The sequence below is a fragment of the Myotis myotis genome, unplaced genomic scaffold, assembly GCF_014108235.1.
Source record: "Myotis myotis isolate mMyoMyo1 unplaced genomic scaffold, mMyoMyo1.p scaffold_m19_p_17, whole genome shotgun sequence".
In the NCBI taxonomy this organism is placed as follows: domain Eukaryota; kingdom Metazoa; phylum Chordata; class Mammalia; order Chiroptera; family Vespertilionidae; genus Myotis; species Myotis myotis.
This window is the reverse complement of record NW_023416321.1, coordinates 43,497,067-43,509,938: the sequence shown is the minus strand read 5'-3', so window position 1 is coordinate 43,509,938 and position 12,872 is coordinate 43,497,067. Positions and strand designations below refer to the sequence as shown.

Here is a 12,872-nt window from a genome sequence, read left to right as displayed (position 1 = left end):
GAAATACACTGGACAGAAAACATTCGTATGACCACCCAACCCTTGCTTGAATCCCACTAATGTCAGCAGCCTCCCGACTTGACAAGCAGTGCATTCCTCAGTGATCAGTCCTCCCTGGGAGAAAGTGGGTCTCTACACTGAACACATCTACCTCCCTGTGATGTCCTCATTTTAGTCTTAGTTCTGACTTCTGCATCAAGAGGAAATAGGTTACTTCCTCCTCCACAAGGCAAACCATCAGTCATCTGAACACCAAAATTAACTTCACTTTGTCCTCACTTTCCCAGCAAAGAATGGGACTCCCAAGCATTCTGCTTCATATATCTTTTTTAGTAATCAAACCAGGAGTACTTTAGAAGGCATTAAAAATAAAAATATATATTTTGGTTTCCTTCTCACTAAGTCTTAAATGAAAACTGTTCATGCCAAGAACTCAAGACCCAAGTGACAAAGAAAGGGAGTATATCATTCACATTTTCATTCCAGAAAACCACCTTCACTTAATTTAATCAAATTCATATTTGCTGAGCATTGATAGTCACAAGTGATTACAGAAGGTATTAAAGGGGGAAGATACTCATCTTCCTGAAATATGACCCATCCTTTTGGGAAATTATCAAGTTTGAACAAAGGGAGATAAACTCAGTAATGATTATATACACATACACTGAATGTTATGTTCGAATACAAAAGGAACAGGAAAATGGTAATTTGTATTTTTATTATGAAAATGGAATATTTTTATTAAACTACAATAAGTTTTCATGTTAAGTGGGAAATTGCTTCAAATTGTATATGTAGCAAATTACTTCCAATAGCAAAAACTCATTATAAAGTACATTGCCATCTCTTGCATTACTTATTCTTCAGATCAAACCATGGGCTCTAAATACACAACAATGACAGTAATACATTGGGAAACTCTGGCATTAGGGCCATCTGAGCTCATGCAGGAAGGTGCCTGTTGCCACAAACACATTAGTCTCAGGCACCTGTGGCCAGTTGGCATTTGGGGATTTGCCCATCTTCTTTGATGGAGGTCATCCAACTTGGAAGTTGCCCACTTCAGCTCTCATTATAAACCCCCCCTCCTGCCCCCAATCCTCCTGAAAGGCGCATGTCTAGTAATCATGGGTATCAGCTTGCATTTTGATTCCTGGCCAATCCTCAATCTCAGGTCTCTCTTATGTGGTCGTAGTAGCTACCATCATTAAGCACTATTCTGTGCTCTGCACTGTCCTAAGAGCTTTAGAGCCGCCATCTCACAAGAACTCTGAGTATGAGGCAGGTGCTGAGGTCATCTCCAGTCTACAAGTGGGAAAACTGAGGCTGGGAGAGATTGAATGATTGCTTCCAAGTGGTCTGGCCCATAGGTGGCAGAGCCTGTTCTAAAAACTAGGATCCAGAGCTTTGCGCTAAGTTCCATGTAACCTTGCCTCATAGCCATTGCCATTTTATGTCAGGCACTCAGAGAAATGACAGACATGGTGGATTCTGTCATGGTTGTCCATCCATCCATCCATGTTGCTGTGCTGAACCAACAAAACATTTTAATATTAGAATCCAAAACATCAAAAAGATGACTTTCTTACTACCACCAACAATGGCTTAAAATGAAATTGTCATGGGTATTTTTATTTTAGTGAACCAGCGAATGAAATTCTCATCTGTGTTTGAGGAATTCCCTCCACCTTGTTAGGAGCCACCCTTCTCTCTCCCTCCCCACTCCCCCCCCCCCCACCCCCCCCCCCCCCCAAAAAAAAAAAACCCCACACAAAACAAAACAAAAAACACCAACAAATCCTGGGTAGGATATAACAAAATATAGCATTTAGATACATAGCCTGGCTTGAAAGAAAAAGGAAAATCCCCATGGGACAGAAGCAAAGAAAGCTTGCAGCTGGCATGGTACACAAAATAAATGAAAATGACAGCTATAACTCCTTAAAGGGGACGAGGCCGGGGTTCTGATGCCATCCAGGCACAGGAGGCCTGGACTCCACACTCTAACAAAGCCAGATTTGTTTCTTTCGGAAAACATCCCCAGGACCTGAGGAAAGTCTCTGGCTGCTGGGGGAGGAGGGTCTGAGTTAGTTCTATGATGTCATGTGCTGGGTGAATGCTGGGAAGTGCGTGGCTCTCTCCCAGGCCAGACCTGAGCCCTTGCCAATGATGAGACACTGTCCCCATAAGCAAAATACTGACATCTCTGTGGCTGCTCTCAGCCCTGGAATGATTCTGGATGGAAAAGGGCCATGATGCTGCCATAGCTTTAAAAGACTTCAGGCTGAGGGACTGGGGCAAGGGCAGTAATCAGCACAAAACACATAGTCTGAGGATGTTGACAAACAGCAGAATAAGGAGCTGTGCAGAGTCGGGAACAGAAAAGTCATAAAGAAATCATTCAGATAATCCAGTATCTCCCGTAGCTGAGGCCCATATGCCCAGGCTGATGGCACTTACACGGTCTCACCCTCAGAATCCACAAACTCCATGTTTTCTGAGCCTACAGGAAGAGGCAGCAAAGTTTTCCCCCTCACTTGCTCAAGGAGAACCATGAGGTCACACTGGAGGCTGTGGGCGTGTCGCTGGACATCTTGACATACCACAGGGGGCCAGTCCAAGTGGTTCTTCCCATTGACCAAGATGGGGATCATGACCTGAAACAGAGGCACACAGGAAAGAAAGGCAGGCCTTCTACTTCTGAGGCCTTAGAGAAAGACTATTCTGAGAAAGGCCTAAAAAACGATACTCCCCTTTTGCAAGCCACTGTGCTGTAAGGCCTAATATTAAGAACTAACATTAGGTACTGCCTTGACACCTGATACAATCAGGAGAGCCTCGAACAGCCTATATCCCAAGTTTCCTTTCCTATTAGCCCTACATAAGGTCCACCGGTCTAACAGTCCTCCTTACCAAGGGGACCAGGGCTTCAGGTAGTGGGCTTCAGGTCTCTGCCGGCCAGCGGAATTATTCAAACAAGCCAACTGCATCCTCCCACCAGAACCACTGGGAACCACGCACTCTTTATAGCACAAAGCTTGCCTCCCACAGTCCCTGGTTGCCGGAAGCCAATTCCAGCATGACAGCAGGGCTGAATATGGGAAGGGCTGATGGCATTTCCCCAAACCTGAATAGGATACATTAAATTGATTGTTTGCTGCCAGACAGCTCAGGGCATCTTAATCTACATGTTATTGCCTCCTACTGGCCAAACACCTGAACAGCCGTAGGCTAATCTTCCCATTCTGACAATGGACTCTGTAAAGAAAACCCTGACCCTTTGAAGTGTATGTCTCTGACTCACCTCAGGACAAATTGTGTTAATAAAAAGCATGGGGTCCTGAGAGGAGGAGCACTTAGATCTTATTTTCCTTTAAAACTAGGCTCCTCTGACCCCCAAATGCCTCTCAAAATTATATTTAATCTCTGGACTCCTGTTTAATCTACGCACAGCCTTCTCCAGATTCCAGAACCCTTCTTAATGCTGGAACAAGAACCCCGGCACCTGGTAGTTCGCTCTGTTCCCAAGGGCAACCCCCATGTGGCCCTGTGTGGCAGGTGTCCTCCTGTGAGCTGTGAGTGTAGGTGACTAATAAACTGCTGTTGGTGTCATTTGACCCATCCCATGAGCCTAGGGCAGGAGTCCCTACCTAATCAACAGGGTGAATAAGAGGTGATTAAAACAGTCACAAAGGCCAGAGGCAAAGCATAGGACAAATGCAGGTGAAGATGACCATCTGTCTCCGGTGGGTGAGGCGGCATCTTAAAAAGTACTAATAAAGCAAAGTTGAGCATTCCGAAGCTGTCTGGAGGGTGAACAGTAGTTAAGTTTTGACACCCCCAAATAGTTCCTCTTCTTTTGGTTCCCATCTGCAGACCCAGAGGTGAAGACTGTAAGTGAATCTGAACCAATGAGAGTCAGGCCGAGTCTCCTATCTGAACTTTGGAGGAAGAGAGCGTTCTCTTTTCTACGAGTGGCCATCAGGCTACCACGTGGAGCCTGTGCACAGGGTCAGTCTGGAGAAGAGGGAGTTTACAGAAGGAGAAAGGCCAAGGCCTGTGACATCATTTGAGCTCCTGCTCTTGAACATTTGGAACTAGTTTAAATGGAGTTTTCTATCACTAGCAACTTAAAAGGTTGTCATTAATACATCTCCCTGGGAAACTGTCAGTCAAACGCTCACTCTAATGGAAAGGGAAAGCTATAAAGAAAAACAGAAAACCCAGGAATGTGACTAGGAACTGTTAAATACATAATGAAGAGGAAACATGGATTGTTGGGTTCTCTATGTGACCAACAAGTCTGCGTGGCCATAAAACAGAACACATGGATCTAACATGTGGAATCTAAGAGGAGGATCCTTGTCTGGTCTGTCTGAAAGTAATCACTGAGCTGAGACGTTATAGTCACAGGTGAACAGAGGGTTCCAAGGAATAACATGTCACAAACGGAGCTCTTCTCACATTCATGTTGAGAAAGGACTCTTTGGACCTAGAGGAGAAAGGAGCAATAATAGAGGGGAGAGAATATAAACAAGAATTTTTCTAAGATCTCAAAGGCAGGGACTGTATCTTATTTGCCCTTTATATACATACAATCCCCTCTTGGATCTGGCATATAGGATGTTCATAGAAAAACTGAATGCATTTCTGTCTCAAGAGAAAGTGGTAGATGGGTTTGAGTTGGACTTTGGAGGGCTTTGAGTGATAGGAAGATAATGAAGGTGAACTTTCTATGAAATTAAAAGCAACTCATTCACTTATTCAATGACTATCTGTGGAGCATCTACTATGTGTTAGTACTATTTTAGGTGCTGGAAAGATATACCAGTGAACAAAACATGAAAAGATTATTGACCTCACAAAGTTTATATTCTAGTGGAGAAGTCACAATAAGTTCTGCATGGGGGGTGGTGGGGGCGAAGCAGGTGAGGAGGATCAGGGATGTGGGATGGAGGGGTTGCAATTGCAAATGGAGAGATTGGTTCAGGCATCATTGAGAAGGTAGCATCTGAACAAAGACTGGAGATGAAAGTGCTATGTATATTCTTGGGGCAAGTATATTGTGGTTAGAAGGAACAGACAATGCAAAAGCCCTACGGTGGGAGTGTGCATGAAAGGATCAATGAGCAGCAGCAAGCAGTGCAGAAGCTGGAGCAAGGTAAGAAGAGTAGCGGGGAGTAAAGGGGGTCAAGTTACATGCAGCCCTGCCTGTAGAATTTTTATTTTTACTCTCAGAGAAATGGAAATCATTGAAGGGTTTTGAACAGAGGAGTAACATGATATTTTTTCAGTAGATCACTCCAGCTGCTATGTTGAGCCTAGAGGGCAAAAGTGGAAAAAGAGATCAGCAAGTTATTCCTATAATACAGAAGACAGTGGCTTGGCACAGGGGGTAGTGGAGGAATTAGTAAGAAGTGCTCTGATTCTAAACACATTTTGAAAGCTCAACCTATGTGATTTCTTAATGAATTTGTTGTGGGACTGGGAAAGGGGGAGAACAGCAGTGAGGATGACTCCAAAGCTTGGGACTTGAGCAACAAGAGGAATGGAGCCGCCATTACCCCATGTGGGGAAGAATAAGGTGGTGTAAGTTCTCAGGGGAAGTTTGGAATGTGTGCTTGGACACATTTGAATTTTATATATCTACTGGACTTCTCACTGGAGACATTGAGTAGCAGTTGGATATGGTAGTTGAGAGTTAAGAGGAGCAGAAAAGGCTGGAGGTAACAAGTTTGGAGGTGGCAGATACAGATGGTTTGTAAAACTCTAAAATTAAATGAGTACCCCAAAGGAATTGAGAAGAAAAGAGGCCCAAGGAATGAGCCCTAGGGATCTTCAATTTTCAAGAGTTGAAAGGAGAGGGGGTTATCTTCAGTGGAAACTGAGAAGGAATGGCCACGGCGACAGGAGGAAACCAGAGGACAAGGGTCCTGGAAGCAAGTGAAGAAAGTTCTTCCATCAAGAGAAGGTCATCATGAGCTGGGCCAAATCCTGCTCACAGGTCAGGCAGGAAAAGGACTGATAGATGCCCATTTAATCTAATCTAGTGGAGGTCATTGGTGAGATTGATAAGCCCTTTACTTTCTCTCCTTAGCAGTATGAGGGTAAAAGCCTGATAAATGAGTATGAGATAAAACAGGAAAAGAATGAGACACAACAAGAATGCTCATATTCTAGGCCAGGGGTGGGCAAACTTTTTGACTCGAGGGCCACAATGGGTTCTTAAACTGGACCGGAGGGCCGGAACAAAAGCATGGATGGAGTGTTTGTGTGAACTAATATAAATTCAAAGTAAACATCATTACATAAAAGGGTACGGTCTTTTTTTTCAATAGTTTTATTCATTTCAAATGGGCCGGATCCGGCCTGCAGGTCGTAGTTTGCCCATGGCTGTTCTAGACATTTTGCTATGTAGGGGGTCATAGAAATGGGACGGTAGGTAGTGGGAGGAATGAGGATTTTGTTTGTTGAGAATTATCTAGTGGAGAGGGAAAATAAGAATACAGGAGACAGGAGAATTGTTGGTGCTACCTCCTCAAGATGAGAGTGGATGGGGTTCAGAGCAAAAGTGGCAGTTTTAGTTTTAAGGTTGGCAAAGGCTGGCAGCAGACAGTCCATCTGCAGCAACGGAAGGCATGGCAGGGTATATGAATACAGACATATGAGGTAGATATGAGTTTGTGGAAATTTTTATTTTATTGTTTTCCATATTTTTAAACCAAGAAAGAAGCAAGAGCATCACAGAGTGAGGTTGAGAGAAGACCTTTTGGACACTTGAGGGGGGAAAAAAGAAAGTGTGCAATAGTGATTAGAAGAGCAAGAAAGTAATTGGAATAGACGTGTGGGGTGTCTGCTGGGGAGCATAAAAGTTGACTAGAGATCCCAGGTCCTGAGTTTAAAGTGGACGCTGTTGGTTTTTCACAAGCCCCATTCAGCTTTATGGGTACTGGGGTGGAGTAGGTGGAGTTGGATTTCATCAGGATTGTCATTTTGCCACACCAGTGCAACAAAGCAAGGCAGAGGCTAGTCGGGAGTTTATGCAAGAGAATGATGAGAATGATGGAGCCCAGCACTCAAGCTAGGTCAGGGGGCAAAGAGCACGGGTGTGGGTGAAGGGCAGTGGGAAGGCGGCAGGATCAATGGGTTGGAGGTGCTGGAAGGTCATGGGCTTGTAGTAGTGGGAAATAGGGGGGAGTGAGCTGGAAAGACGGGAGCAGTGGTCAGAGAGGCGATGGTTATTGGTAATGCAAGGTCTTGGGAAGAGATGGTTAGGACAGGGCAGGGATAAGATCACTGGATGAGAAAGTTCAAGAAGGCCAGGTTATTGAAAGGATCATTCATGTGTCTGTTGAAATAGCCACATGTTAACACAGGAGTAACCTTGGCTCTCCAAGTCACCAGGAACTGGGAGCCCAATCCTGAAGGAGTGAGGGCAGTGCCATCAGTACATGATGCTGCAATGAGGACAGAGGGTGCCTTCATCTGATGGCCTGAAATCCGAACTGGAGGCTTTCAACATGAGTCTGGAAGCAGCAAGGGGAAAGCAGAACACACAGCCCATCTCCAGGCTCAGAGGCAGAGGGCTGAGGGGGGAGTACAGCTGAGTACCGGACGAGAACTGGATTTGGACAGAGCAAGGTGGCAAGGATTGGGCAGAAAAGTGAGGAAGCTTTCAAGTGGGATGCAGTGTCAATAAGTCCTGTCCTGTATGGATTACACTGCGCCAGGTGTCCTAATATAGTATTTCTAAGTTTCATAACAATCCTACAAGGTAGTTTGACCCTGACAGAGGTGAGCTAACCTGCTCACATCACGCTGATGAATTTGACAGAACCAGGAGTTGTGTTTTGTTTTTAATGTATCAGCATCTTTTATATTTATTCCTTCTATTTAGTTATATCCCTCTAGGTTGAAATACCCAAAACAGAAAATTATATTAATAGGAAAAGCATTTAGCTGAATAATAGAACATATTATTATAACATTTCCCCAATACTATTCATTCTATTTTTACCTTAGTACCCTTTTTTAAAAAATAAATTTTATTTTTCAATTATAGTTTATATTCAATATAATTGTGTATGAGTTTCAGGTATAAAGCATAGTGGTTATACAATCATATATAAAGCAATCCCCCCAATATTTATAGTACCCACCTGGCACCTCTATAGTTATTACAATACTAGTGGCCCGGTACACAAAATTCATGTACATTAAAAGAGGATTAATTAGAGGAAATATTTTAATATTGATATTTGCCCTTTCTCTATAATATAAGTGTCAGAGATGAAAGAAAATTAGTAAAATGTATGTGAAAATCTTCCTCCTGTCAGAGTCTGGGGCGCGCCGCAGGACCCAGAGTCAAGTCCTCATCTACCCACGGCACTTCAAAACTGTGCGAGACCCAGACCCAGCCAGCCCCACCACTATTGGGCGAGATCCAGACCTGGCTAGCCCCACCCTTGTCAAGCCCGGGGGTGCAGCCTCAGGTCCCCCAGTGCACCCTCAGGTCCCCTGGCCCCGGCGCCAGGGTGAGGGGCGCGGCCTGAGGTCCCTTGGCCTAGTGCCAGGGTGGGCAGTGCAGCCTGAGATACCCCGGCCCGGCACCGGTGCAGGGGGCGTGCTTTGAGGTCCCCTGTCAAGCCCTGCTGTGTGTGGGAGGGCACGGCCTGAGGTCCCCTGTCAATCCCCATCAGGCGGGGGGCGCAGCCTCAGGTCCCCTGCCCCAGTCCAGTGCCACACAACCTCAGGTCCCTGCTGATTGCTCATTAAGGCTCATTATGGAAACTCGGCCTCCGCTGTGGGTGCAGCCATCTTGTGTTACAGAAACCCTGCCTCTGCTGTGGGCACCGCCATCTTTGTGACAGTGTGACAGTCAATTTGCTTATTCCATTTTTATTAGATAGGATTATTGACTATATTTCCTATGCTGTACTTTACATCCCCATGCCTACTTTGTGACTACCAATTTTTCTTCTTAAACCCGTCATCTTTTCCCCCAGCTCCCTCCTCCTCTGGCAACCATCAGTCTGTTCTCTGTATCTATGAGTCTGTTTCAATTTTGCTTGTGTCAGAGCCAGCATTCAAACCCAGGTCTATCACACTGCAAACCCTATGCTCTCTCTACAAACACAGACCTTTAAAACAGCATCCCAGTTTCAGAGCTCTAGATACATAAGCGGGCAGCAGGGAATAAAATGACTGGGAGAAGGACTTTCTCCTCTGGTCAACATCACCCCTCATGCCTGTTCCCCCCCCACACACACACACCTACTTACCCCTACCCTCACACAGCATGGGAGACTCTGTCAGCCAGGTGGGACCTTTTGGTTTAGTGACGCAGAGTGGAGAGGTGGAAGGACGAGGGGATCCACAGGTAGAGAGGAGAGTAGGGAGGGGAAGGACAGGGCTTCAGGGAAGGGGTGAGCAGAGTTCTGAGGTGGCTCAGGATCAATTTCAGGGTGCATAAAAGAAGGTGGGAGAAGAGTGGTTGAATGGCCTAAGAATTGCTGTTAGAAGTTTTGGAAAATAAAAGTAAATGCCTGGAGGTATTTTAAAAATAATTTTATTTACAGATTTCCATAGATAACACATGTACATGATGCAAATTTTAAAAGGTCAAAAGCTTTTACAGTGGAAAGTAAGTCTTCTACCTACTCCGGTACCTCAGTCACCACGCTCCCCTGGTGGATTATTCTGTTAATGAGTGTCCTTCCTTCCTTCTCTACCTCCCTCTTTTCCCCTCCTTCTTCTTATCTCCCTTCTACTGCCTCTATTCTCCATCTCCCTCTCTCCTTCCTTCCTTTCTCTTTTTTATCAGAAATGGTAGCTTACTATACATAAAATTCTGCACCTTTAAAAATTATCTTAAATTGCAGCATTATCCACAACAGCCAAGCAGTAAAAGAAACCTAAATGCCCATGCATAGATGAATTGATAAAGAAAATGCAGTATATACATACAATGGAATACTATTCAGCCTTAAAAAGGGAGGAAATTCTGTCATGGGCTAACACATGGATAAACATTGAGGACATTATATGAAGTGAAACAGCCAGTCACAAAAAGACAAATAGTGCCAGATTCCACGTCTATGCGATATCTAAAGTAGTCAAACTCATAGACCACTTTACGTGGTCAAATTCTAGACCACAAAGCAGAATGGTGGTTGCCAGGGTTTGTGGGGAGGAAGGGGCAGAGGGTTGTTATAGAGCAGTGATGGCGAACCTTCTGAGCTCAGCGTGTCAGCATTTTGAAAAACCCTAACTTAACTCTGGTGCGTGTCACATATAGAAATTTTTTGATATTTGCAACCATAGTAAAACAAAGACTTATATTTTTGACATTTATTTTATATATTTAAATGCCATTTAACAAAGAAAAATCAACCAAAAAAATGAGTTCGCGTGTCATCGCGTGTCACAGGTTCGCCATCACTGTTATAGAGTTTCAGTCATGCAGGATGGGGGGTTTCTGGGGATTTGTTGCACAATAATGTGTATGAGTTGACAGTATCATACTCTACACTAGAAGCTGTTGGGAGAGTGAATTGTATTTATGTGTTTATCTTAAGGACTGTTTCATATCAATCATTCCTTTGAATTATGGATGGACCTCACTTCATTCATCCAGTGGCCTACTAACGAACACTCAGTTTGTTTCTAATCTCTTTCCAACGCATCAATGAAAATCCTTGGACATTTGAGGGTTTGAATTACTTTAACATTACTTTTGCTTGCTGGACTGCATTTCCTTGGCCATGACAAAGCTGAGATGGGACTGCTGCCCCCCACACACTTTAGGTATAGTTCCACCTCTGAATCTTTGTTCAGTCGCTCCCCATGCCTGCGAGTTACCTTGCCCTCTATTTTTCCTAATTCTTCTCCTTTGTTCGGGAGCCAGTTCAACCCGTGAGGCTAAGCATGGCGCTCACAACACACGGGTAACTCTCCTCTGAACCCAGGACGCTGCTATCATCATCACTCACGAGGAGATTCCATCCAAGCTTGGACTTCTGCAGGCATGGTGTTCAACAGGGCAGAGCAGTAAAACCATTCCAGCTGTTAAATGCTGGATTACTTCCATCTCTACCGAGAAACCTAGCTTTCCTCCTGTCGTCCCAGACCCTGCCCACAGGTTCTCTTCTCCCCACAGCCTTCTCATAAGGCAACTACAGGGCCAGCACCTGACTTAGCAGGGAGCCTCCAGGACTGGCTTGGTGGCACTGGGGCCAATGTGCCTCCGCCCTAGTCAGACTCGTTTTAAGTACTTTAGATATATGATTAATTTCACGGGTGAGGTCTTGTCTTTATTTCTTTGGTACTCCTCATAGCACCTATCACGTGAAACATTATTTAGCCAGTACTCTGTAAATACTTATTTCATGATCTGCAGTAACCGAGCATCGAGCCTCCAGAAGCACACACATTCTGCTTACAGGGAAGTGCGCTCCCATTCCAGAACCGTCTAGAACCCCAAGAGTCTTTCCTGAGCACCCTTCCATCTGCTGCGCTCTCCAGGCTCCCGCTGTGGTGCCGCCAAGCATCCCACATCTCCCCATCTTCCTCCCTGAGCCCCAGGCACACCCCTCCAAATGTTTGCTGGACATCCCAACTTTGGTGACCCAATCTGTTGGGGCACAGGGCTGGCTGATTTTGGCTTATGGTTGGTAGTCTAATGAATGAGATAAAAATCAAAACCCAACCACCACCCTCTCCAGAAGTAAACACCGTTTACAGCCCCACTGAGCCAAAGAAATGCCCCCTCGTCCACCACTTCCGGTCTCCCCCAGTGCCAGTTTACAGGAGATTAAGATACGGAGCCTTAAAAAGGGGCCAGGCCCAGCAACTCTTCACTCTGACGCCCCTTGCCTTGGCTTGACCCCTGCCCAGGACAGCACCTAGTGGTGGTCCTCTCAGTCTCACTCTGACCTGGCCCTCCTCAGACTTACCCAGCTCGCCTCTCAGATGACACCCCTGGGTCTGAGTTCCCACCCATCCTCGCCCCCACCCATCCCTTTTTCCAGATTCCAACTCTGCAGAAGTCCAGGCTCTCCATGGCCCCGCCCCGCTGGCCCTGGCTCCGCCCATGGGCCCTCCGCCCCGCCCCCTCCCAGGCCGCAGCCCTCGCAGGGTCACCACCACCCTCACCTCGGAGAACAGCGCGGCCAGGTGCTCCAGAGGCGCGGCGGGCACGTCCCCGCAAAGCACTGCGCCGCGGAGGCTGTGGGGCCCCGGCGGCTCGGGCCTGGTGCGCAGGAAAAAAAGACCCTTGGCGCGAGGCGGGCCGGACTCGGGTCCCGCGTCCAGCCCCGGACACAGCGCCAGGCCCCCGGGCCCCGGCCGCACCACCAGCAGCGGCCGCGGCCCCTCGGCAGCATCGCGGCCCAGGAAGGCGTGGAGCAGCCGCTCCGCCTCGGCCGTGCCCGCGCAGCGCTCCCAGGCCCCGGCAGCCGGCCGCAGGCTCCGGGCCACGCAGGCCCCCAGGAGTCGCAGTCGCGGGTCCACGCAGGGTTCCAGGTCCGCGTTCTCGGACGGCGCAGCCGGTTCCGCCGCGCTCGGCATCCCGCGCTAACTCAGGCTGCGGCGGTTTCCCTGGCGACGGGGACGCGGCCGGGACTCCCTCCTCTGCTCCCCTCCTATTGGGCTCCTGGCTCCTGGCCCCGCCCCTTTCAGTCTAATAAGGTAGGAGGGGGGGAAGGGGTGGGATCGCGTCGCTGTTGCTAAGAGACCAGCCGATGCTCCTATGCAGTGTTTGGTCTTTTGGATTGTAGGTGCTCCTGGGTGACTGTCTTGGTCAATGGTTTATTGATGAGGTGCGTGGGGGAGAGGTCAAGGATATAAATGCTGTTAAAAATCCTGATTAA

At 46.8% G+C, this 12,872-nt stretch overlaps 1 protein-coding gene across 1 annotated transcript in view; it reads right to left on the bottom strand.

Annotated features, from left to right (window-relative positions):
• The window catches only part of DNAH9 (dynein axonemal heavy chain 9), a 351,242-nt gene extending 338,672 nt beyond the window's left edge, over positions 1–12,570 (bottom strand). The window contains exons 1-2 of the mRNA XM_036342089.1: positions 12,157–12,570; positions 2,464–2,660 (exon numbers count right to left, since the gene is read on the bottom strand). Coding sequence (XP_036197982.1) covers positions 2,464–2,660; positions 12,157–12,570 — 611 coding nt within the window. The remainder of the gene's footprint in view (positions 1–2,463; positions 2,661–12,156) is intronic.
• Positions 12,571–12,872: the final 302 nt, after the last annotated feature.